At 42.6% G+C, this 27,168-nt stretch overlaps 1 protein-coding gene across 1 annotated transcript in view; it reads left to right on the top strand.

The window, feature by feature from the left end:
- Positions 1-27,168, top strand: part of PIK3AP1 (phosphoinositide-3-kinase adaptor protein 1) — a 116,728-nt gene that overhangs the window by 6,405 nt on the left and 83,155 nt on the right. Inside the window, exon 2 of the mRNA XM_027062733.2 lies at positions 1,842-2,258. Coding sequence (XP_026918534.1) covers positions 1,842-2,258 — 417 coding nt within the window. The remainder of the gene's footprint in view (positions 1-1,841; positions 2,259-27,168) is intronic.

Below are 27,168 nucleotides of genomic sequence, written 5' to 3'. Positions count from 1 at the left end.
ATTAGATGTCATTGTTTTTACTCTGAATATGGTGTTCATGAGATGGGAAAGGGGAGTCGTCCTGTGATGTTTTCAGCGTTTACAGCCTCAGGTCTTGCCCCAGTCCCTCCTCTGGCCTTTCTGCCGGGAACCACTCAGTGAAATGTGGCCCAGGGGTAGTTTAATTGTGACAATCCCCAACTTAGATGATTCCCAAGCTTCACCAGACTTGAGCCTTCACTGAGTGGGAGGAAGGATCCCTGTTGTATTGTTTTGTATCATACTGTATTGAGGATGCTTAGAGATTCCTCTGTGCTCACCCCTTCCAACTCAGAGACCAGTTTGTTGAGTTAGTGGGCGATGAGGCTTCTCAACAGTAGTAACAGCTATGTGAAGAGACAAGCTTCTTTGAACTTTGGGTAGTTGGAAGATATGCTTTAAGACTCATAAAATTCTTGACAGAATCCCTGATGGGAGGTAGCAGGTGGACAGATGAGAGGACTGGACAGGGGACCAGGGGACAACCTGAGGTTCAGTCCTGGCTTTGTGACTAATAGGCTCAGTTTGAATTGAAGCAAGTCCCTTCATCTTCTCAGATGAAATGTTTCTTTTATCTGTAAATGAGGAGTTGGAGCTAAGCGATTCCCAGAAGCTTTTTTTAACTCCCTGCTTCTCTGAGGCTTTGGGCTCTGTTTCTGGCATTTATGCTTTATGAGAAGAAGAAGGAAGCCTATGTCACAAACAGGTATGGTGAGCGACACTTTACGAATGGTTTTATGTTGATCAAAGCATTAATTCATCCACGGTTGCTGTTTACATTAACGGTTTCTATTTTTTTTTAATTTTTTTTTCAACGTTTATTTATTTTTTTGGGGACAGAGAGAGACAGAGCATGAACGGGGGAGGGGCAGAGAGAGAGGGAGACACAGAATCAGAAACAGGCTCCAGGCTCTGAGCCATCAGCCCAGAGCCTGACGCGGGGCTCGAACTCACGGACCGCGAGATCGTGACCTGGCTGAAGTCGGATGCTTAACCGACTGCGCCACCCAGGCGCCCCTAACGGTTTCTATTATTGTGAGGATGATGACACCAGGTACCTATTATTGGGGGTTTACCACATGCTAAGCACTATGCTTCACACTTTATATGAAATATCTAATTTAATTCTCACAAAACACTGACAAGTATTGCCATTGTATTTCCATTTACTGATGAATAAACTGAGGTTTAGAATATTTAAGCAACCTGCCCAAAGTTGCACAGCTAATAATTCACAGGGCCAGGATGGTAACTGTGGCCACCTGATTGTATACCTGTGCTTATAACCACTGCATTTGGGAAGGAGCCAGGTTCTTCTGCCAAACTGTCTGAATTCAAGTTCTGACTCTGCCGCTGTGGACCTTGGGTAAATTAGGTAACCTGCCACACCTCAGTTTTCTTATCTGTAAAATGGGGCTAATGGTATTACCTACCTTACAAGGTTGCTGTGATAATTAAATGAGTTTGCTGGGCAGTGTGCTAGAAGAACATCTGGAACCTAGTAAGCTCTGTACAAAGAGCTTGCTGTTGCTGTCGTCCTCCCCCTCCTCGTCACCATCTTATACTGCATCGGCTGTGGATGGAAGGGCACGCATCAGAAGTGACGACTTATGTAAAGATCTGAAAAGGCATGGTATATTTGGGCAGAGACGGGGCTGGAACACAGGCTCTAAGTAGGGAAAGAGGCTTGACAGGTATGCCAGGGGCAGACTATGAAAGATTGTGGGTGCCAGGACCCCGGTCTGGGTGGTTTATGTCGCAAGTGATGGGAGCCCTAAAGGAGCAGGTATGTCAACGTGCTTCTGTGCCTCGTTCTTGCTCAGGGGCGGTTGGAAGTTGTGACATCCTCATCGTCTACGGCCCAGATGCCGAGGAATGGTGCCAGTACCTCCAGGACCTCTTTCTGTCCAGTCGGCAGGTCCGTAGCCAGAAGACGCTGACTTACAGACTGAGCCCCGAGGCCTCCTTCTCGGCCAAGGACCTGAACTTCTTCCTCAGCTCGCGCTGCATCGTGGTGCTGCTGTCCGCGGAGCTGGTGCAGTGCTTCTGCCGGCCGGCCCTGCTGCCCCTGCTGCAGAGAGCCCTCCATCCCCCCCACCGTGTGGTGCGCCTGCTCTGTGGAGTGCAGGACAGCGAGGAGTTCCTGGACTACTTTCCAGACTGGGTGCACTGGCAGGAGCTCACCTGCGAGGACGAGCCCGAGACCTATGTGGCGGCCGTGAAGAAGGCCATTTCGGAAGGTAAGGGTGTCTTCTCAAGTAAAGATAAGCAAGCCCTAAAACAATGACCAGTCCAGGCCCCCCCACCACCAGACATTTCAGATGGCACAGACTTCCTGCTTGTAAGCCACTTCCATTTTATTGTCACTGACCTTAAGATTTTTGTTGAAAATGTGCTATTTCGGACAATGTGTTTATAGAGAAATATCCTTCTCAGTTTCCCGCTAGCCTAGCTTCTGTCTTTTGCCCTGTTTCTCCTTTTAAGGTGGGACAATTCCGATCCTCTCTGCCGGGGCTAATGATTTCAGTGGCCCCAGGAAGTGTGACATACACTCCGATTAACAGTAACGGAAGACGTGCTCTGGGATGGAGGCCTGTCACAGCTCTTCTTCCTCTTTTGTTTTCTATTTTTGCCCCACTGAGGGCTGTGAGTGGGCTTTGTGTTTATCTCTGTTCTCTTGCCACTTGAGATCTCTTATACCTGAGACCAGCCAAGAAGCCTGGAAAATTATGGGCTGATTTAACTATGCTCAGTTATCCCTGCTATGACTTGGGCATTAATTTGGCTCATCCACCCCATCTCATTCGATGAACTGAATCAAGAATTCACTAATACTCAGTGACCTTAAAAAGCTAATATAGCTTCCTAGATACTTTTTATCTAGGACTAAGCTGCTAGCTCTAAACCAATAAATAGGACTAGATCTTTCAGCATCGTGGGATCCTGGCTAATTTGTAATATGACTAGTGTTAATATGAAAGATGTCTCACCTGAAATGCCTGGGGCCTGGATAACTAATTCTTCTAGGGTTTGCTTTTCTTGACTTCAGAAGGACACAATGATAGAAAAAGCACATAATTCAATCTTGCATGATTGCAGGTCGTCCCTTTGAGGGATTTTTGATCTGCCTACACTTAACAAAGAACTGAAACACAAATGGTTGTTTCTGTGGATGTGCTTAGGTCAGTGCAGTGCTCCATTATGATCTCGTGGGCAGGCCAGTCATTCAGAGCTCCATGGATATATTGGCACTGCACTGGCATCTCGTGCTGCATGATCTAACAGATGGTTCTTTAAAATATTCCAGTGGTGGGGGCGCCCGGATGGCTCAGTCGGTTGGGCGTCTGGCTCTCGGTTTCAGCTCATGATCTCATGGGCTTCGTGGGCTTGGGTCCTGCATCTGCTAGTGTGGAGCCTGCTTGGGATTCTCTTTCTCCCTCTCTCTCTGCCCCTCCCCTACTTTCATTCCCTCTCTCTCTCTCTCTCTCCCTCAATAAAGAAACAACTTAAAAATAAATAAATAAATAAAAATTCCAGTGGTGTTATTTTAAAAACTACATGATAAAAAGGATTGTTTTAACATTGTTTGAATGCATCCAATGTGTAGTGCCTGAAATTGATTGCCTATAATCATTTACTTTTTACTAATGACTCTGGTTCAGTATGCTATGAAACTTTAGCTTTAAGTGTTTCAGGACAAATGACGTGTTTCACAGGGGTGTTTCTGTTCTGAGAACAACTAACCTGTCATCAGAAAGAGATTATTTTAATGGGAGATTAAAATAAGCTTCTTAGTGGCAACTCTGTGGTTCAGAATCAATGGATATGGAGGGACAAGTGGAATTCTGGGAAAGAGAAAGAAGTAGGATGGCTTATGGCTCCAGTATAACTTTTTGATCTGGTGTTAGACTTTGTGAACTTTGGGATTTGAGGTATCCTGTGTGTGCAGGATGGCTTGGGTTTGCTTTTCAGGTACGCTTAGCCTTTTGCTTGGCCCAGTAATGTGGTGCTCTGATTTTTATGCTGGGAAAACTTCTGTAACAGACTCAAGACTCAGAGTCTGGCAGTATGCCAAACAGGACAATGAAGAGGGGTAGGGACACCCTATTGCCTGGCTCTGCTGCTAACTGGATGCCCAGTATTGGGCAAATCACTTACCCTCTTTGGATTTCAGTTTTCTTCTCCATAAGCGGCAGAGAAGTGGCAGAATTAGACTTGATCTACTATACTTTCCAGGGTTAATAATCTAGGACTCCCCAAGGCCAGAGAGTCTCAAACATTTTTTTTTTAATGTTTATTTTTCAGACAGAGAGAGGGAGATATACAGGCAGAGGTGAGTGGGAGAAGGACAGAGAGAGAGAGAGAGAGAGAGAGGGAGACACAGTATCTGAAGCAGGCTCCTGTGCTGACAGCTCAGAGCCTGACATGGGGCTTGGACTTGCAAACTGGGAGATCACAACCTGAGCTGAAGTTGGACGCTTAACTGACTGAGCCACCCAGGCAAAAGTCTCAAACATTTTGAAGCATTCACCTTCTTATCCCATTTCATACCTGCTTTGACTCTCAGGAAGCTTCCAGTTAAAACAATGTTGAAGAACAGTACTACCCCAAGCTAGGTTTCTTATATAATTATGTCCTTAGCTATATTCTCTATAACTTGTGATCATTTATTTTATTTTAAATGTTTCTTTATTTTTGAGACAGAGAACGCATGCATGTGCGAGTGGGTGAGGGGCAGAGAGAGAGGGAGAGAGAGAATCCCAGGCAGACTCTGTGCTGTCAGCATCAATACCAACATAGGGCTTGATCTCACAAACCGTGAGACCATGATCTGAGCTGAAATTGAGAGTTGGACACTTAACTGAATGAGCCACCCAGACACCCCAAAATAATTTATTTTAATACTTCTCTTGTACACATGAGGTTTTCCTAAGGTGCCTCAAAATAAAAGCAAAAAATAAAATTTTCATACACCCCTCTACTACACATACTCTACTCTCATAGAAATAAATATATGAAATGTGTAAGAAAGAAAAATCCCGGTGGGAACTGTAATGGAAAATTGATAATGGGATTAAATTGATGGTAGGGACCATAATTATGGGGTTACTGATTATAGGGCTGTTGAAAGCTATAGGGAGAGAAATTTCAGGAAACCTTTCTAACAATTAGATTGTGCAAAGATGGAATGGATTGACTTTGGAGGTGGTGAGTTCCACATCACTGGAAGTATGTGAGTGGAGACTGCAGATGTGGCCTAAAGGGATTCAGCTTTGGAACCGTGGTTGGACCATGTGACCTTCACAGCCTCTTGGCCATAAAATTCCCTTACATGAAATTCCTCTTTTTCACCAGGAACACATTTCTGTTCTGAATCCAGTCTTCCTCCTCACCAGGTCTCCCCAAGGTTTCTAACTTCCTCCTGAAGAAATACTGGTCATGTTCCTACTATGACCTCAGCAGAAAACAGCAGGAAGAAAAGACCTTAATTTATAATCCTTAAAATGTAATCCTTAAAAATGGTAAAGCTCCCAGCATGTGTGCCTTTTGAAAAAAACATGACTACTTGCTAAGATATCCGCTGAGACCATTTGAAATTTAGGCTAAAATTTAGACCATTTAGAATTTAAAGTAAGGCTTAAAGATCAAAAGCTTTAGAGAGTAGAATTGGTAATAAGGTAATTATTCTAGAAACTTAGATTAAATGGGGTTATAGGTAGTCACACTTCTTTTGCCAACACGTTATCTAAATAAGCAATTCTCAAACTTTAACATGTGTGGGAGGACCTGGGGATCTCATCAGTGTGCACATCCTGACTCCGGAGGTCTGGGTGGGGCCCACCATTCTGCATTTCTAACAAGTACCAAGTGATGGTGTGCTGGTCAAGGGTCCACTGAGTATGTGAGCAAGGGTCCAATCCCTGCTTCCTTTGCCAGGTCAGTGGTCATGTCCCTCCATTGTGCACAGGCTATTTTCTCAAATCTTCACTTTTCTGTAAATAGAAGCACCATCACATGAGGACGACTCCTGGATACCTGTCAGTTTAAGTATAAAATTAGGTCAGTGTTCGGTGCTTAGGCCAATAGACTTCAGGGCAGAGCTCTGGAGTTCTCTTCCTCTGCCCGTACTCACAGATGTGATGTGTGAGCTCTGGCAACTTTTAATTTCAGTTTTCCAGATATAAGTGGTCCTGACATTGGAGTGGGGGTACACTTCCATCACAATCCTTACCGCTTCTTCATTTAATAGGCCTGCTGATCATCATTACTATTCCACTAAAAAAGTGTTTTGGAGGTTTTATTTTATTTCCCACCCTCTCTTCAAATTTTTCAGCCACCTTAAAATTGAGCAGATGTTTTAATTAGAGCCTTTGGTGTGTTGGAGCAGCCAGTTTGTTTCCCAAGATCTACATCTGTAAAATGATGGGGTTGGACCACGTGATTGGAAGGTTTGTTCCAGCCCCCAGTGCTGTAATATATCATTATAAGTTTTCCAGGAAGATGGCAAATAACTCAGAACACTTGAGCTGATTTTGTGTAGTTCCAAAATGTCTGCAGTGATACATACCCAGTGCATAGAACACTGGACTGTTGTTCTGGATTTTGTTTTTTGATTTATTGGGCGATTATTTTAAAATAAGGAAGTGAGAAAACGTAGGTACAGTACAGAAATTATTTCCTCTTTTAACTGGAGCTTTATTCTTTGCTGCAGACCTCACTGGAATATAAAAATAGATTGTTGGTCTGCGTGGGAAAGGGCTTGATAGGTGATACTGAGTTTTATTTCCACAATCCTCATCGTTGCATGCATGTGTGTATGTGTGTGCATGTAGAGGGAAGGGAAGCACTAAACCTAATTCTTCTAATATTATCCAGTGTTCCACCAGAGACCTTATCTGCTTCTTTATATGCATTGTTTTCTTTTCGCCTCTCCCCATCCGTCCTCATGTTGTTCGTACTTTAGAAGTTTTGATGGTACCCAAAATTATAATGTATTTTGCCTTTTGTTTCCACGGGGAAAATTTAGATGCCCACCTCTGGCCTTTCTTTGTTGATATGAATGTTCTAATCTGAATATTATACTGGAGTTTAGAGGAAAAACAATTGGATATTTAAAAATGCTTTCAGCTCTTCAAGCGGATTCCAAAATCTCCTCCTAAAATGAAAAAGGAACTTTTTTTTTCTGAAATGAAGTAACATATGTTCATCATAATGTTTAAAAAAATTTTTTTAATGCATGTAGGTTATTGCCAATTTTCCCTTTTTATAAATAATGTTGCAATATATCTTCCTGCAGCCTTGTGCCCAAATCTTCGTAAGTCTCTTATCGATGTCCCCAGTCTCTTCTCTGTCGAGTTCCCAGAGATGGGACGACATGCCTGCTCCGTGCGTCTCCCTGTGACCTGAATCCATGGCTCCTCTTATTACAGTTTTTTGTTGTTGTTATAGTTTAATTTTTTTCTTTCCCTTTATGCCTCATTAAGTCAGTTATTTTCATGTGCAGTTTCTCTTGCAGAGATACTCATGGAGAGCTGCCATGCACTGTTCCTTCCCCTTACTGAAAGAGCTAATAATAACACGAATGCTTCTGTGACTGTTATTAAGTGTAATACAGCGGACACTTTATGTGCACCAACCCCCTGACCTAGAGTGGGTGGATGGTTTTATTGCCATTCCTCAGATAAGAAAACTGAGGTTCAGAGAGGTTAACTGACTTGCATAAAGACCAAGAACAGCTCTCTTTGGAACTGAGGGCCTTCAGACTCTAGAACCTTCAGGCTCTCCACTTTGCCTTGCTTTCCCCCAAGTCTGCTCTCACCGCCCTTCTTTTCCACGTGGAGACAAGAGGGATGAAGAAAGCTTGTGGAAGAATCAGGGACAGTGAATCTTCCCCGAGTTCACTAGACCACACGTTCACAAGTGAGGCTGGGTATTGGCATTGCCCCTCCGCTGTGTTTAAAGTGCACGTGCGTGGGCCCCCACCCCAGAGCTGCCCAACCAGAATCTCAGGGGAGTTAGAATGTGAATTTCAACAAGCCTTGCCGTTGGTTCTGCTGCACAGCCATGTTCTGGAGGCTCTGCTCCATGCCTGGTGCCCTGTTAGTGCTCTGGTTAGAGGAGAAGTCAGCGGCTCCGGCCTTGTGGGTTGTTTCGAGGCAAGTCACGGGGCACACGTCTCAGGAGCTCAGAGCTTGGCCAAAGCGAGACTCGCTTCCGCGTCACAGGGAGCAGCCCTTAGAGAAGGGAGGAGGGTCAGACCCTTGTAGCTAAGGGGAAGTCACCGCACCCTCCTTGCTTTCCTCAGTGCGGTGGCCTTACCGATGGTAAGTCATTTACTTCTGGGGCTTCTGTGGTTCCTTGCAGAGGCCGAGGGGAGAACTGACCTTTGACCTCTTGAAATGGACTATTTTTGTTCTGCTGTTCTTCTGCCTGAAGGCTGTGGGTGGTTGGACTGCTCTTTCTCTGCTGTGGGTTAACCACTCTGCAGTTGGCTCCTGAAGGCTCCTTAAATGCCTCCTGCAGAAGGATGCTTTCTTCAATACAGTCTTCCCTTTTTACAATAATCTTTGATTTGGGGAAGAAGATCCCCGGCTGGGATAGCTGAAGTCCATCCTGGTGTTCACTAACAAGCCACAGCCTGTCCCAGGGCCCTTTGGATTTCCCTTGCCAGGTACCCTGACTGCCTTGTAGAAAAAGGTAAGTTCACGCCCCTAGCTACGCCTGAAGCAATTAGTGAGGACTAATAGATTTTTGGGCCCATGGAACTTTCCCCCTGAGGCCTGTGAGGCACCCCCCCTCCCAGGGTTATGAATTTTCCCACAGAGCTGTGAGCCCCATGTGGCATAGGGCAATTGGCCACCCCTGCTGCTTCGTCAGCCACCCAGAGATGGCTGTCTCCTCCCAGTTCATGAGCCTTTCTGTGGCCTCTTGAGGAACGTATCTGCAAGTCCCTTTGTCAGCCGTGGTTGGTTGGTGAGATACAGTGAAGAGGGAGTGATATATGTTCAAGTTTCCATTCCTGGGAGAATCTTGTTTGCACTTGTCTTTGTCTCGATTTTCTGTCATGTGCCAGAATGGAAATGCTAGATACAGGAATTTCATCCATTAGTTTCTTAACCTGTTCTTTCCGTGTTTTTTGCATCTTGCTTCCCCTGGGACTGTTGGTAGTAGAGAATACTAGAACTTAGGAGGGACCTGACATCTCTTTTACCCATTTTGGTAGACATTATTTCATTTGGTCCATGCAATTTTCCTATAAGGAAGACATTGTTATCATGTCCTTTTTAAAGATGAGCAAAACAAGGCCTCAGCAGATTCAGTGACTTGCCCAAGGTCACACAGCTGCTTGTCCATAAAACTAGGATGAGAGCAAGGGTTTCCTGCCATGTAGTCCAAGGCCTACTCATGGCCTTATCTACATACCACAAACAGCTTTTCACCTGGTACGTATTTATTGGGCATCTACTATTTCCAAAGTCCTGTGCTGGGATAAAGCAGGGAAGGATGGACCTAGTCACTGTTGTAATGGTGCCTATGTTTTAGAGCAGTGCTATCCAAGAAATGTGTCATGTGAGCCACACGTAACATTTAAGGTTTACTTGTAGCGGCAGAAAAGAAATAAATAAAAGGAAACAGGTGACTTAATTTAATAATATGGTTTACTTAAGCCAATATATCTAAAATATTGTCATTTCAACATATAATCAATATAAATATTATCAATGAGATATTTTATAGTTTTTTAAAGTACTAAGTCTTTGAAATCTGGTGCATATTTTACACTTAGAGAACACATTGCAAATGTTCAATAGCCACCTGTAGCTAGTGGCTACGATATTGGATGGTATAGATCAAGAAGGGTGCTTATGTTTTGGAGATTTAGGGCCCTATCAGTTAATATTTTAATGTGTTGAATGTCGTATGTATCAACAACATGCCTATCCTGGTTTCAACATTCGTTCATATATTTGGTCAGTCATTCAGAAAGTACTGAATGGGCATCTATCTGCCAGGTGCTGGTCAGTATACAACACCTCTTTATCTTTTTATTTCCTTTCTTCCATTTCTACATTGTGTTAGCTATTTAGCTGCATTCCCAGGTTCCAGAAGTTCAGTGTCATTTAAGACAACATTAGGTTTGATTAACAACAGGATTTCTGTCCTTGAAATGACCAGTTTATCATCTGGACTAGTGAGAATGAGCTTGTGGCAGCCTCTGTGAAGACAATCAAATCAGGGTGCTTGCATATATATATATACCTACAAGCAAAAGTTATATTTATACCCATATATGCATAGAGAGCTTTTTTTCCTAGAAGGATACATGAGAAATTTTTTTTTTTTAGTGTTTATTCATTTTTGAGAGTGTGAGCAGGGGAGGGGCAGAAAGAAAGGGAGACAGAATCTGAAGCAGGCTCAAGCTGTCAGCACAGAACCCGATGCGGGGCTTGAACTCAAACTGCAAAATCATGACCTGAGCCGAAGTTGGATGCTTAACCAACTGAGCCACCCAGGCGCCCCAAGAAAAATTTTTTTTAAATATATGAAATTTATTGTCAAATTGGTTTCCATACAACACCCAGTGCTCATCCCAAAAGATGCCCTCTTCAATACCCATCACCCACCCTCCCCTCCCTCCCACCCCCCATCAGCCCTCAGTTTGTTCTCATTTTTTAAGAGTCTCTTATGCTTTGGCTCTCTCCCACTCTAACCCCTCTCTCTCTCTCTCTTTTTTTTTTTTCCTTCCTCTCCCCCATGGGTTCCTGTTAAGTTTCTCAGGATCCACATAACAGTGAAAACATATGGTATCTGTCTAAGAAATTTTTGATAGTAGTTGCTTTTGGGTGGATGGAGGGTTTTTTCTCAGACATTTCTCCCGTGTTTCCATTTTTCTACCATGTTCATGTTTTACTTTCAGTTAGGCATTTTAAAAGAGAAAAATGATGGAGTCATGGGGATTTTATGGATCTAGAGGAAGGAGTTGGACTTGTACCCAGCCAATCCAAACAGGTTGGACTTCAGGTTAAATTCCTTTATATAAACTCCTTGCCCGTTTTCTCAGCTTCATTGGGTTGATCTTCTGGATTAGGGGGAGTGTTATGGTATTGGTCTGTGTTATTTCTGTGATGTCTGCACCTTCACTCACCCTGTATGGACTAATGCCTGCTACTTTCATTGAGTCATATTTTAACTTTTGTCAAATCAAATTTGGATTGATGTCTTAGGGTACTACAACTTTGATGGCAAGAAGTGAGAGAATATGAGTGTATATTTCACAGACTCTGATACTGACTTCTTTTGCCACCTTGGGCAGGTCATTCTGCATCTGTTCTTGTCCTTTTTAAAAAGCTGGGAGGAGTACACATTGGCATCTGAGACTTTTACGGCTGTGAAATTGTATGTGGTTTTACTGTGTGTGGTTTTACATGGCTTACATTGCGTTGCTGATAGTTTTCAAAACCCCATTACAAGATAGTGTTTTATTTCAGCTAACAAGTTCTCCTTCACAAAAGAATTTTAAACAGAACCTTAAATGACATAATGATAGCTTTCTGTTCGTGGACAGTACCCCAAGTTCAGTCTTAGGAGAATATAACATGATGCCATTATATGCGTGGGAATGAAAGAATGTGTGTATCTAACATTTTACATGTACTGTTTATTATGGTCTATGTGCAAATTTATGAATGTGAGTCTATAGGAAGATAATGGGACAGGGGAAATGAGGGCAAATATGCATGACAAAATGGGTTTGTTAATTTCCCTATTATTACAGGGTGTTTTGACAGCTTTTCGATTTAGTTTCCACTGCCATTCACATGACTGAGAGTGTGTCTGAGATGGCCAATGAAATAGGATGATTTATGCTGTAAATGACTCTTTACACTTTGGAGAAATTACTGAAACCACAGTAGGCTTGTCATATGGACTTTTGAGCAGAAGACTTCCTAATTTAGCAATTTTAGTAGAATTTAGACAAACAGTGGTTGAAGGTTTTCCAAGACACTGAACAGTAAACAAAATCAAAAACTGATAAAATTGCCTTTTCTGTGGGGAAAAAACCCTTGGAGGCTCTTTCATTTTCACTGTGTTTATGTTTTTAAAGAAAATACTGGTCTCCACTAACGCTGTTTTATGTGTGGCAGGTGCCTAATAGATGGTGGGTGGATGGATGACTGGCTGTGTAGGTGCGTCCGCGGATTGTTGTCCATTTTCCTTACTCTTGGGCCCATTTCGAATGCCCCAGTTAGAGAGAAAGATACCCCTCTCGAGAGTATCCTTCCTAGTGGTCTGTGCTGCTGGGGTCATTTGGATTGTCAACCATTTCCGTGGAGCAGATTTGTCTTGTGTCATGTAGTCAGGATGCATCTAAAGAGAAACTTTGAGTTGATTCAAAGCAAGACAGGATGATGAAGTATGTCTTTTTCACTGTGTCCATACTTAAAAACGTACCAGGTATGACATCCTGTCCCACGAAAGAATCAGTATGCTGTTATAGAAACTAACAATGAGAATTGTTTGTTCCATGAGTGGGGGGTGTGGGGAGTCTTTTTGCAGCAGAGACTAAATTGGGTGTGTCCTGTTTAAAGGAGATCATTAAAGTGAAGACATCTGGAGAGTTCAAAAGCGACCTCTAGAATTGACTTAGTCATTTTGGAAATTCTTTGGTACTTTTTCTTCTGGGCTTATGCCTTCTGCATGTATGTATCTTCCCTATCACTCTTACAAAGCTAGACTCATATCAGGTTCTTATTGAGAAGAATGCTGGTTGAACATGCATATTTTGTCTGCCGAATTGCCAGGTTCACAAACAGACTGCTGGCTCTCTCTCTAACATCTGATAACACAGGAAACGGATGGGGGGCTGATGATGAAATGAAAGTGCTCTAATTTTAAATTTGGACTAAATAAGTTTCCTTTTACATGTACAGCTAATGTTTGAGGCTATAGTTGTAGCTAAGGCTTGCATTAAGATACCCATCAATGCTAGCATATAGAAGAATATTAATGTTAGCTATTGACTCATTTTTTTCGAGCATGTAAAATGTAGGGAAACGTTTCTGTTGCAGGATATGGCATTTAGCATTCCAGACAGAGTCCACCTGTTGTTATTTGTTCTGAAACAAATTCCCCCTTTCATTTTCTAGAACTTTCTGACTATCATTTCTCAAAGCCTTGGTTTGTAGCCAGGGGTCTCTGACTGTGATTGTGAAGTGTTGTTGTGTTAGAAGTTTTTCAGGAAAAATGTAATACCGAAATGATTGTATGCTACTTTGGCAGCCTAAATGTTTATTTTTGTTTTGTGTTCACCTTGAAATCAGAGTCCCAGAGGCTATAGAAACCCTTCAACATTGTTCCTCCCTTGTCCCTTCCACGGTCCAGGTTGTTCATGTGGTTACAACTTGCCCATCCTCTGGAAACAATCTAGAGTCTCTGATGGGACAACAGGGATTAGGAGCCATGGAGTCCACAGGATGGAGAGATAGAATATTAACATCAGAAAAGGGAACTTTGGGATTATCTGGCCCAACCCATTTAGTTTAAAATGAACAAAGGACCCAGAGGAATTAGAGGGCTTACCCAATGTTACACAGTTAGTGAAGGAGATGAGAGCCAATTTATGTTTATATTCAATGAACATGTATTGAGTTTATGGAGTGCCTGTCCTGGGGGTGGCACTCTGCAAGGTCCTGAGGAGACTTGATGAAAAAGTAAACTTACTTCCTGCCCTTGCAAAATGTATGTGTCCTGGAAGGAGACAGCCATTAAGCAGCCAGTTGTCCTCTTAATTACTTAATGCCAGGCATGTCCAGTGTTATGAGGCCAAAGTCAGGGAGCTCCCTTTGAATAATAAAGGGGACTTGAGATATCCTGAGGGCCCCTTTGCTAGTTCCTCACAGTATCTATTAGGAAAGAATGATGTATCTTGGAAAAGAGGAGAAAATGTGTGTCTTACAGTGATGGCAAATGTTGTGCAAATGATTACCTAATGCTAACACAGAGCCCAAGTTAACCATGGCTTTTAGGCAAGTTAGTCATTTTCTCAGAGTAGTGATTAGAACTGTCTAAAATTTGAGAGTAGCTTTATTTAAGCACTCAATTTTAAAATGAGCATTTTGCTTCTTCCTTAGACTTGAGGACAAGCAGTGATGTTGGGTGTACCTATTAATATGTTCCCACAATTTGAAAGTTTCACATTTTAGTTCATCTAAATGTGTGGTTAGAAGGATGGGCTAAAGATAAGTTGGAAGTTAATAAGGATCAATATAAAATTCAGCACAGGGTCCAAGAAAATAATCAAACAGTTGTATAAAACAGTGAAGGAATAAATATTTTAAGAGTAGGGTTTGTGAGACCTAGTGGTTTTAGCTGGAGGTAAGCTAAACGTGGTCAACAGAGCAATGTCACCTTCAAAAAAGTTAATGCCACATGAAGGTTTATGAACAGAAATATTGGTGTCAGAGGAGAGGCTCCTCTTCTACCCTGCATCTAGTCGGCTTATCTGGAAAAGTGTTTACTGTTCTAATGGGAGGCATATAAGGATATCTATCCATCCATCCAGCCATCCAGCCAGCCATCCATTCAATCATTTTGTTTACTGTTCCTTCAGTAGAACATGAGCCCCAGGAGAGTGGGGATTTTGTTCACTGCTGTATACACCGTTCCTACAGCAATGCTTCACAGACAGGAGGCCCTCAGGAAACTGGAATGACTGAATGGAGTAAATGAGAGAACTGCAAATTCTGTCAGATGATAAATGTTTAAAGGAAATAAGCTTGTGGAGAAAAGAAGTTTCACTGGAACCGTGGAAACTGTCTTTCAAGTTTGGAAGGCCTGTCATGTGGATAAAGCAGAGGGGTGGGACTTCTCCCTGTTACTGCGGTGGACAGAGCAGGGAACCATGGCTGAAAGTTGCAGTGACGGCAATAACGTGAGTGTAGTTCATAATTTAAAGACAGGTTGTCCTGGGGAAAGGTCAGGGAAAGCGGATATTCTTAAGCAGGGGTCAAAATTGCATGGTAAATACTAAAAAAATGAAATAAAATAAAAGTTAAAAAAATTGGGCTTTATTTGAAAAGCAAAACTAAACATTAAGAAGATACGTTAATTGCGGTGTGCCTGGATGGCTCAGTCGGTTGAGCGTCTGACTTTGGCTCAGGTCATGATCTCACAGTTCGTGGTTTGAGCCCTGCATCTTGCTCTGTGCTGACAGCTTGGAGCCTGGAGCCTCTTTCAGATTCTCTCTCTCTCTCTCTCTCTCTCTCTCTCTCTCTGTCTCTCTCTCTCTCTCCCTTTCCCCCACTGTGCTCTCCCTCTCTCTCAAAACTAAATAAATAAACATTAAAAAAAAGAAAAAGAAAATAAGTTAATTTGGTTGCATAATACAGTTTTGATTATAATTTCAGCTGTATGCTAATTCTTAATCCATACAAAGACTGAATCAGCTGTTGCTGGGTTTTATGCAAGAGGGGTTGAGTACATTTTTGTGACAGTTTTATGCTAACAAAAGAAAACATTCCTTATTTCACATTTGACGTTTTAAAAACAGTTGTATTGAAATATAATTGACTTTTACAGTTTTCAAAGCCTCTTCTCAATCATTATGTATTCCTATAAATCAGTTTTGATTATCAGGCTGCATTCCTGTTGACTTTTTCCTGTTTGGTTGGTAACCTTTCCAATGGATAGTGGCTTTACTTGTGATTCAGTTTTCCAACATTACTTTTATCAGCCTCATAAATTTCTGTATCTTTTCCAAAATCTAGAATAACCCTATATATCCAAATCACACTGCATGTATAGTTTGTTGTAGAGAAATCCTAAATCTGGAAGAGAACAAGCAATAAAGGCATGACATAACTGGATAAAAATATATACTGTGATTAAGCAAGCAGAGATGTTTACATGGAGACCAATTTCGTAAATGATCATTTTGTTAGTAAATACTTTTGTTTTCTTGAGAGAGAGAGAGAGAGAGAGAGAGAGCAAGCAGTGGAGAGGGGCAGAGGGAGAGAGAAAGAGAGAGAGAGAGAATCTTAAGCAGGCTCCATACTCAGCGCAGAGCCTTAGGTGAGGCTCCATCCCACAACCCTGGGATCATGACCTGAGCCAAAATGAAGAGTCAGATGCCTAACTGACTGAGCCACCCAGCCCCAGGAAATACTTTTATTTTATGAAAAATTTAATTTCCTATGTTACCAGAACTATGGAGACTTGAAATAGGAATACTCAGAAGATGATAAAGCTGTCAGAGTTGAAAGCCACTGACATGGATTCAGAGCTCTAAGCTTTGTTCCACCAAGCAGAGAACTGAGGGAATGAATATTCTGGCACATCTGTAACCCATTCCATTTGGTAGACTAGTTGGGAAGCTTTGCTGTTGATGATGGAATCTTGAGTCACCACAGTCACAGACAGGCTGGGACAATGGCCCCAAGCTAACAAGTAATATTTAACAAGACTAAGTGTTTATCTGCAATTAGGTCTCAAACTTCATCCCTTCCCCATTCCCTCCCCTCCACACACACACACACACACACACACCCCAAAACAAATGGAATTATTCAATTGTGGCATGGCAGAGAGAAAATCCTGGCTTCCTTGGTTTACATGAAAAAAGCTGGGGGTTTGAGGTGGCCACGTGCTCTGTGTGAATCAGCAAGTTGTCACGACTGCTTTAAGATGCAGTCTTGAACTACCCTTCTGAACAGTGGCCAGATGGGAAGAAGTGACATCCATTCTTATACACAGACTCTAGTTACCCATCTGGAGTAGCTGTTGGCAGAAGATTGGGGAAGTGGACAGTTAGGTTTGCGGGGGGCACAGTATAGGGAGCACAGATAAGCCAGAACTATCTTCATTGAAGGCCTACTTAGAAAGCTGAGTATTGTTCTGGACCTGTTTGTTTATACAGAGAGGACCCCAACTTGGGCAAAAGAGGAGTTAACAAAGAGGAAGGGCAAGAGTGCAGTTGGTCCTCAGAGATAGCCTAGAACCAAGGACTCGAACTCCATATTACCTCTTCACGTCACCTTTCTGTCTCTCTGCATCTGGGCGTCATTTTCTGATGAGTCCTCTCCAGGAAGAAGTGCAGCCCCTAGGAGCTGTCCCCCCTCACTCCTTCCAACCCCAACTCCAGAGAGGAACTGATACTTGTTCTCAATGGTCCAAAACTTAAAAATCCCACATAGGGACTAAATAGTTGAATTTGGATCAGGTGCCTAACTCGAGGCCAATGATCTGTGGCCAGGGGATTGGAGGACTCTAAATGGCCCTTGTTGATAGCCTGGGGTATGGGGTTTCTAGGAGCTGGGCAGCTTCCATTCAAACCACTTGGTGAGAGGGAATGGATCAGGAATTCTCCCCAGTGGGGATTTCTGTCCTGTCCTTGTCCAGCAGTATGAAAGAGAACTGGCACACCAAGGCATCTGGAAACATACCTATGCCTGATGAGTAGGAGTAAACTGGGGATGCTTAGTCATAGAATTACAGAATTTGGGGCTAGAGTGAGACTGAGGCTCAGCACTGTCAGATGACTTGCCCAGGGCCATCCAGCCAGTTAGAGACAAGAGCCCAGGCCTCCAGCACTGAACTCAGAGTTCCATCCACCATGCTTTATTATCTTCCCAAAGGAGAAAACACCAAGACATGAGGACTACCTTCAAACATCTGAGAGACTGTTATGTGGAAATAAGAAAGGTGTTTGATGATGCTCCAGAGGCAGTTTAGGATTTGTGGACAGGAGTGACTGATAAGCAGAATTCTACTACATTTAAGGAAGAACATTAACTCCGGGACAGGCTTAACAAAGGAGGAGGCTGTCCCAGGAGGTGGTGGCCAGAGGCCCTGTCACTGGAACCCTTCAGGCTCAAGTTGCATAAACATCTGCTGAAGAAGGATGCTGAAGAAGGAATCCCTAAAGTCCCTTCCAACCCAGAGACACTTTAATAACAAACTTGGATCTGGACTACACTGCTTTTTACTGTTTTCCTTCAGTGTCCACCAGCTGTAGAATGTTTGCAATGCTAAATACTGTGCTAACCATTTTACAGTGGTTATCTCATTTAATCTAAACCTAGAAGAGAGATGCTATTATTGTCTCATTGTGCAAATGAGACACAGAAGCATCGTTTCCCAGAGGCATGTGGGAACTTCAGGTTTGCACCCAAACTTCTAGTCTTAACCCCTGTATTCAATGGCTTCTTAAAAACTATTTGTTTCCAGTTCCATTTTTACAATGCCTCTTTCAGGTAGTCTTTTTTTTTTTTTTTAAAGTTTATTTACTTATTTAGAGAGAGACAGAGCATGAGTGGGGGAGGAGCAGAGAGAGAAGGAGAGAGAGAATCCCAAGCAGATAGTACACTGTCAGCTATCAGCACAGAGCCCTCTGTGGGGCTTGAACTCACAAACCACAAGATCATGACCTGAGCTGAAATCAAGAGTCGAATGCTTAACCGACTGAGCCACCCAGACACCCCTCTTTCAGGTATTCTTAAAATGTGTTGCTCAGAATATCTGCATCAGAACCATTATTTTTTGTTTGTTTATTTATTTATTTTGAGAGAGAAAGAGCACACGCCCAAGTGGGGAAAGAGCAGAGGGAGAGGGAGAGAGAATCCCAAGTAGGCTCTACACTCATCATGGAGCTCATTGCAGAGCTTGATCCCACAACCATGAGATCATGACCTGAGCCGAAATCAAGAGTTAGATACTTCACTGACTGAGCCACCTAGGTGCCCAGAGCCATATACTTTTGGTTTTGATGAAGAACCAAGTATTTTGAACCTCATATCATTATAAATAGTCATGCTCCCCATATATTTGAACCTCATATTATTTGTAAATATTCATGTACATCAGCTCTCCCTGCTACCCAATGAACCAGAATGTCTGTATGGGATAGACTGGGAATATGCATTTTTTAATACTGGTGGGTACTAAAGTTTGAGAACCACTGGTCTAGAGCTTTCAGGGGAAGGCTGGAGGGGAGATCAGATGCTGAAAATTCTCATATTTATCTAAACAGCTGAGATTTGCTTTGAAGGCTATGGGGAAACATTGAAGGGCAGAATGTTGGGGTTTGACATGACAGGAATTCATCTTCAGTAAATTCAGTCCGGTGGCTGTGTGGGCAGGGCTGGAGGCTAGAGACTGGGCTGGAGGTGACTGCATCTTCCAGGGGAGAGGTGATGTGGGCCTGAGCAGAGCAGAGGCAGTGGGAATGAAGAGGAAGGGATATCCTGGAGGGGCAGAAAGCAGGCAGAAGCAGCAGGACTTGGTGCTTGATTGTGGAGTAGAGGGAGAGGAAGTAGCCTAGTGCATGAGTTCAGTACACAGGACTGAAAGATGTCTGCATATAGACTTTCGAAAGTAAGAAAGCACTTTCAATAGGTGGTGAGTTGAAAACTTGATGGAGGAGATAGCACTGACATAGATGGCTGGAGGGGTGCCTGGGTGGCTCAGTCTGTTGAGCTTCCTACTTGGAATAAATAAACAAACAAACAAACAAACAAACAGACAGTTGGATTTTAGGAGGAACTGGTGAGAATGGGAGGGAGCGACACCCCAGAGAGGGAGCTCTGTGGGCAAGGCAGAGGGGTAGGAAAGCACAGGATGTGTTTGAATTTGGGCTAAGAAGTGGTTGGGGAGGGACAGTGGGGGCAAATATTACAAAGATCCACTTAAGTCAGTGGGATAAGGACCTTCGACATCAGTATGAAGAGCCTTGCCCCTTTTGTCTTGAGGGCTTGTTCTTGGGGCAGCAATATGACCAAAATGACATTTGGAGAGATCGCTCAGCCCAGCTAAAGGACTGACCCTACTGTTTTGTTTTTACACTGGAGTACAGTTGACTCACAATGTTGCATTAGTTTCAGGTGTACGACACGGAGATTGGAGGAGTCTATATGTGATACCATGCTCACCGCAAGTGTAGCTACCATCTGTCAGCATACGGCGCTGTTGCAGTGCCATTGATGTTATTCCCTATGCTCCACCTTTTATCCCCACGGCTTATTCTTTCCATAAGTGGAAGGCACTCCCCTTCACCCATTTTGTCCATTCCCCTAGCCCCCTTCTCTCTGGCAACAATCAGTTTGCAGTCTTTATTTATAGGTCTGTATGTATGTATTTATTTATTTATATCCAAGTTAGTTAGCATATAGTACAACAATGATTTCAGGAGTAGATTCCTTAATGCCCCTTACCCATTTAGCCCATCCCCCCTCCCACAACCCCTCCAGCAACCCTCTGTTCTCTATATTTAAGAGTCTCTTATGTTTTGTCCCCCTCCCTGTTTTTATATTATTTTTGCTTCCCTTCCATTTTGTTCATCTGTTTTGTATCTTAAATTCCTCATATGAGTGAAGTCATATGATATTTGTCTTTCTCTCACTGAGTAATTTTGCTTGGCATGATACCCTCCAATTTCATCCATGTAGTTGCAAATAGCAAGATTTCATTGTTTTTGATTGTCGAGTAATACTCCATTGTATGTGTATACCACGTCTTCTTTATCCATTCATCCATAGATGGACATTTGGGCTCTTTCCATACTTTGGCTATTGTCGATAGAGCTGCTATAAACATTGGGGTACATGGGTCCCTTTGAAACAGCACACCTGTATCCCTGGGATAAATACCTAGTAGGGCAATTGCTGCGTCATAGGGTAGTTCTATTTTTAATTTTTTGAGGAAACTCCATACTGTTTTCCAGAGTGGCTGCACCAGCTTGCATTCCCACCAACAGTGCAAAAGAGATCCTCTTTCTCTGCATCCTCGCCAACATCTGTCGTTGCCTGGGTTGTTAATATTAGCCATTCTGACAGGTGTGAGGTGGTATCTCATTGTGGTTTTGATTTGTAGTTCCCTGATGATGAGTGATATTGAGCCATTTTTTCATGTGTCTGTTCGCCATCTGGATGTCTTCTTTGGAGAAGTATCTATCATGTCTTTTGCCCATTTCTTCACTGGATTATTTGTTTTTTGGGTGTTGAGTTTGATAGGTTCTGTATAGATTTTGGATATCAACCTTTTTTAAAAAATTTATTTTATTTTGTTTTTTAAATTTGCATCCAAGTTAGTTAGCATATAGTGTAACAATGATTTCAGGAGTAGATTCCTTAATGCCCCTTACCTGTTTAGCTCATCTCCCCCTCCCACAACCCCTCCAGTAACCCTCTGTTTGTTCTCCATATTTAAGAGTCTCTTCTGTTTTGTCCCCCTCCCCGTTTCTATATTATTTTTGCTTCCCTTCCCTTGTATTCATCTGTTCTGTGTCTTAAAATCCTCGTACGAGTGAAGTCATATGATATTTGTCTTTCTCTGACTGACTAATTTCGCTTAGCATAATACCCTCTAGTTCCAGCCACACAGTTGTAAATGGCATGATTTCATTCTTTTTGATTGCTGAGTAATACTGCATTGTATATGTATACCACATCTTCTTTATCCATTCATCCATCGATGGACATTTGGGCTCTTTCCATACTTTGGCTATTGTTGATAGTGCTGCTATAAACATTGGGGTACGTGTGTTCCTTCAAAACAGCATACCTATATCCTTTGGATAAATATATAGGTCTGTTTTTGCTTTTTGTTTGCTTATTCCTTCATTAAGGGCCGACCCTAGTTTCTGAGGCAGTCTTTTCCCCAGTGTCTGTTGGATGTAGAGCTAAATGTTCATAGATCCTATTTAAAAAGGAATTGGAACCCCTATTACAACCTGATTTTCTGATGAAATATTAGTAAATTTCCATAGGCTCGCAAAAGTATTTTATTGAGATGGTGTCAAGCATTAATTTCCTCTGAAATTTAAAAAAATATTTATTTTTATTTTTGAGAGAGAGAGACAGAGACAGAGCACGAGGGGGAGAGGGGCAGAGAGGGAGGGAGACACAGAATCCGAAGCAGGCTCCAGGCTCCGAGCTGTGAGCACAGAGCCTGATGTGGGGCCTGAACTCACACACTGTGAGATCATGACCTGAGCTGAAGTCAGACGCCTAACCAACCTAACCTGAGCCACCCAGGCGCCCCTAATTTCCTCTGACATCTTATCTTCACTTTTTGATTCTTACCACCAACCCCCCCTTTACTATTAGTAGTTATGTCCCCTAGACATGTCAGGTGGTGTGTTTATAACAGGCCTCATCTCTGGTGTGGGTGGGGAATGATGGCTGGCTAGAATGAGCAAAGACCCTGATGTGCAGTGTTGCCTATTGAATAAACAATGGAAATGCTAAGGGGTATTGGGGTGGGGTGGGGCCGTCCCTAGATTTGCAATAGCTCCCTGGAACACAGACATGGAATGAGGTGGTCAGGGCATGAAACAGTCTTGGCCGGCAACCACTTGTGCTGGGGAGCGAATAGCTTGAAAGGTATGGGTGCTTTTATGGACACTGTGGAATGCCATTATATTCCTAGGAGGCTGGGAGAAGCCTTGTCTTTTTTGTCTCTATCCTTCACCCCACAGGCCAAGTCCCTCTTCCTTAGATTCTAGTATTCATGGCTTCTCCTTTCTCTGGACTCCTGTGGAACTCATTTGCAGGACATCCATAGAGTACACTCATTTTTCTAATTGCTTCCTGAATTTCCATTTGGTTCTCCAGCTAGTATGTAAATTCTTTAGGAGAAGGGCCCATGACTATCATTCCATGGGATTCTGCATTGTGCCTATAACAGTGTGGGCACATGGAGATCTTAGTAAGTGCTATTTGCTTGTTCAGCTGTTTGGTTGAAGTCTTGGAGCACAGATAGTATAGTTACTTTTTAGCTGAAGGAGCTTTATGACAGTGACTAAATTGCTCTCTCTCAGTAGGGTCACAATTATTATTTGTCACAAATGTGCGTTGACTGCCTACATCCTGAATTGTTGAGGGAAAAAATGCTTTCAGAACACTCGTGATCTAAATGAGGGCTTAAATGCAGTTTCACATTGACTTCGGGTGATCCTGCTGTCTTCTCATTAATACATATATGCATTAAACTCTCAGTGAATTTGGTGAGGACTTGTGCTATATTAGGCACTGCAGAGGCATTACAGATTCTGACTGGCTCAGTTGGTTGAGCATCCAGCTCTTGATCTCAGCTCAGGTCTTGATCTCAGGGTCGTGAGTCCAAGCATCAGGCTCCATGCTGGGCGTGAAGCCTACTTTCACAAAAAACAAAATGAAACAAGAATATAGGTCCTGTCTGGAGAATCCTCCTGAGCTAAATTGGCTAGTGGGCACTCGTCTGTTAAGGGTCACTTTTGGCATCTGGGACTTACTACTCAACAGAGATGGGCACAGGGTTCAGCCTTGCCAGTCTCCCCATGACCCACCCTATGTTGTCAGAGCTAGCTCCCTAGTTCCTTACGGCTGCATCAGACCAGGACTTGAGTGCAGAAAAGGCAGTGAAGAGGGCTGTGGATATGTAGGAAATCTGTTTCAGCGTCAGGTGAGAGGGAGTTCTAGTCTCTCTGAGCTCTCGGGGCCTCCATGTTGTTGTCTTTAAGATGTGGTGGAAATGCCCACCTCCCAGGACTCTCAGGAAATGTAACTGAGAGGGTGAACAGAAACATATGGCCCCATCTGCCTCCCTCACTCCTGACCCGCGTCACTCAGGCTCCCGTCTGCGGTGCTGTCAGCATCTGTCTGCTGGGTCTGTTCCCTGCTTTCTGTTCTCATGGCTATGGCTTTGGTTTGAAGTCCTGATCATTTCTTGTCACAGAAACTACATCTTTTATTTTGTGGTAATCTTTTACTTTTTTAAGTTTTAGAAATCTCTTGAATGTATCAATCTCGGTCCACTTCCCCAAATCTTCATTGACTCCTGTGGAGGCAACTGCCATAAGCATTTTGGTGTGTATATTTTTATAAGTTTATAAAACACACAGAGACATTTTTCTACTCTAGATAGAATCATTGTGTACATATTTTTCTGCGCCTTGATTTTTCAATCAATCCTTTTCTGTGAATTTACAACATATACACACATGAGAATTTTTTCATAAAGTAGGTTACTGTGTACACTTTATTTTGCAGCTAGCCTTTTATCTTAGCTCATACACAACTGTCTCCTAATTGGGCTTCTTGTTTCCATCTCATACCTCTCCACCAAAATGCAGGAATGGTTTTCCTTAAACCCAGATGGGGGAATCTTTGACTATAAGGTGAAGTCCTAACTCCTTCACGTGACAATTCAAAGCTCTCTACTATCTAGCCCCAGTGGATTTGCAAATTGATTGGAGTATTTCTTAGATTTTTGTTGTCGTTAGTGGCAGAAGCTTTTTGTCCTCTGAACAAAACCTATGTTTTGTTGCTGAACAAAACCCCCAATATATTAAGTAGATAAACGTGGGGCTCCTGGGGTTGATGTGTACCTATGTGGGGGCCTCTAGATCCCAGCCTGCTCAGGCACCCTTCCCTGTCTCACAAGCCCTGTTCTCTATCCTACTTCATATTCTATCTCAAGGCATGTTGGTCTTTCTTGAGATCAGCCTAAAAAAGTCAGAGATGTATGCACACTTCTCAGTTTCTCTTTATTCATTATGAGCCTGCAATGCAATACTTAAAACAAAACTATTGGGAGCCTTTTGTTAACCTTCTTTCCTAGAGGAAGTGAATTTCATAAGCTTATTAACTCTTTGTTGAAGTGTCTTGAATGAGCCCACTCAGATTCTAAGTTGCCCTTTTTCAGACATGGACATTTGGAGAGCCAGTTTTGAAGAGCTCAGTTTCGTTGCTTTTCTGTCCTTTTCGATGGTGAACATATTGGGCATTCTCCTATTGCTGACCTTTTTTCTTTGCTCTGGAGTTATTATTATGTTTAGATCTCCAGGACCCAAAGACTCTGAGGTTCTTGAGGATTGAAGCAAGCAGACCGAGTAGGTGATAGTTGTGTTCATGAGCTAAGATAGAAAACAAGCTGCAGAACAGGATGTATCCAGGTGGGTCGTCTCATGTATCTAGCTCAGTGCCTGGCCCACCAGGAATGCTCAATAGACTTTTCATCCTTAGAAAGTATATCAGGTAGGACAATTCCATCTGCAATTGGGGCAAAGAAGAGATGCAGGTATTTCCATTGCCCATGATATGGGGTCCATCATTTGCCATCAGTCTAGCTTTGGAAGTGTTACCAGGGGACGTGTGCAGGTAAGGACGGTCAGCATCCTTTCTTGACAAACCAATACCTGGCAGCCTCTGCTTCTCCCAGTTGCAAGGACCTGAACGGAATGGGGGCAACTGGGGATATTCTCTCTATGCTTAATTCACATCAGTGATAGGTTTGTGCATCTTGAGTTTGATGACCACTGGAATGACCACTCAATGACCACACTGGGATCATTTTAGATTCGATGCTGGTCATCTAAGAAACTCTGAAAAAAATCAAGACATAAATAGCTCACAAGCTGAATTTGTGGCTTTTGTGGATATATTTATTTATACTTTTCAAAAGCAGTGAGTCTAAGATACTCAAAATGACATTCTTTGCTTCCTTTGACCACAGAAGCCACATGTCTACGTCATTACCAGGAGGTTGTGTTAGGGAGATTGTGATCTTCCTACTGATCTTTTAAAAAAGCAGAAACAAATGACAAGCCAAGAACTCTGTGTTGGTTGCAGTGCATATATTGATTAGATTCCCTAACTTTCACCAAAGGATTTTTACTTTGTTCTCAGCTTGTCTTGTTACTTGGCAACATGGCATATCTATCCCAGGGTGTCACCTCAAATGCTCTGATCTCTGATTTCTATAATCATGTTTAGGTTTTTCTTTTTTCGTGTTCCTTGGCACATTTTTTTCTAATATGGAATGCCCTCGACTGGCTCTTTGTCAGCCATTTGGAAGGTACCCATTCTTCTGTCTTAAATTATGCCAATTGTGCCTCAAAGTTTTTTTAAAAAAGATTTCTGACACAGGTTCATTGGTCTTTGAATGCACTGGGATTTTAAAATTATTATTGTTTCTATGTATTTTCCCAGGTAACTCAGTGGCATATATCTCCCCACTTGCCCTCCAGCACAGCCTAGGCTCCCCACTTCCCATAGTCTCGTAGAGTGGGACATACTGTACCATGCAGACTACCTGATCCCAGATCAGACTTTGTTAAAGGATCAAGGTATTTTTTCTCACTGAGCTGGGATTGGACTCAGCATTATCCTTACTCAGGGTTCTAGGCATCCACCCTCATTCCACTGGAGTTGACACTTGAGATGAAACCAGTATCCTGTTCCTGCTCTAGTACCTTTCCCACACCTTATCTTACTTAATATGTAGTATTTGTTGCTTCTAGGCATATAAAATATTTCGGCAACTATTTGAAAATTAACTCCCATTCTCCCTCTTGCTCACGTTGCCTAACTAGCTATGTCATTGGTCTTGCATGAAAAAAGAATGACTGAGAACCTTCAAGAGTTGCCTTTCTTTCCCTTTCACATCTGATTTTTAATAGCATCTGGGGGAGCTTTCTTATCATTTGGGGTAGAATTCAGCCATATTTCCTGAATGACGAAGTTGCGTTATTTTTATTTTATTTTATTTTATTTTATTTTATTTTATTTTATTTTATTTTATTTTATTAAGTTTATTTATTTTGAGAGAGAGAGAGAGAGAGAGAGAGAGCAAGCAGGGAAAGGGCAGAGAGAGAGGGGGAGAGGCTCCACACTCAGCACAGAGCCCAATGTAGGGCTCGATCTCATGAACTGTGAGATCATGACCTGAGCTGAAATCAAGAGCCAGATGCTTAACCAACTGAGCCACCCTGTGCCCCAAGTTGCATCATTTTAGATTCAATAAAAGTCACAGAATTTTCAGAAATGTTAAAATTAATGTCCTCTGGTGAGTTCTACTAGATCTTAGTCATAAAATCAACTATTAACCGTTAGCCTTGTTTCTTGTGTCCAGACACTGGGGTCATTAAAATGAGTGGCACAGCCATGGATGGCATCACCTCCTATATACAGATACAAGCTTGAATGTTCCTTTTGAGAAAATGTGTTAAGATTTCCTTGACATTTTGGCTTAAACCATCTGCCATACTATGGAATTAGAAAAGTAAAGATCTTGAGGTCTTGGACAAAGTCTTACTCATCTTTATGAGCTACAGCTCTCATATGGTGGCATCTAGTGCTCGATAAATATTTGATGAATGAGTCAATGAATGATTGG

This window comes from Acinonyx jubatus, chromosome D2 (assembly GCF_027475565.1).
Source record: "Acinonyx jubatus isolate Ajub_Pintada_27869175 chromosome D2, VMU_Ajub_asm_v1.0, whole genome shotgun sequence".
Classification (NCBI taxonomy): Eukaryota; Metazoa; Chordata; class Mammalia; order Carnivora; family Felidae; genus Acinonyx; species Acinonyx jubatus.
The sequence above is the reverse complement of the archived record's forward strand: the minus strand, read 5'-3'. Positions and strand labels throughout refer to the sequence as shown.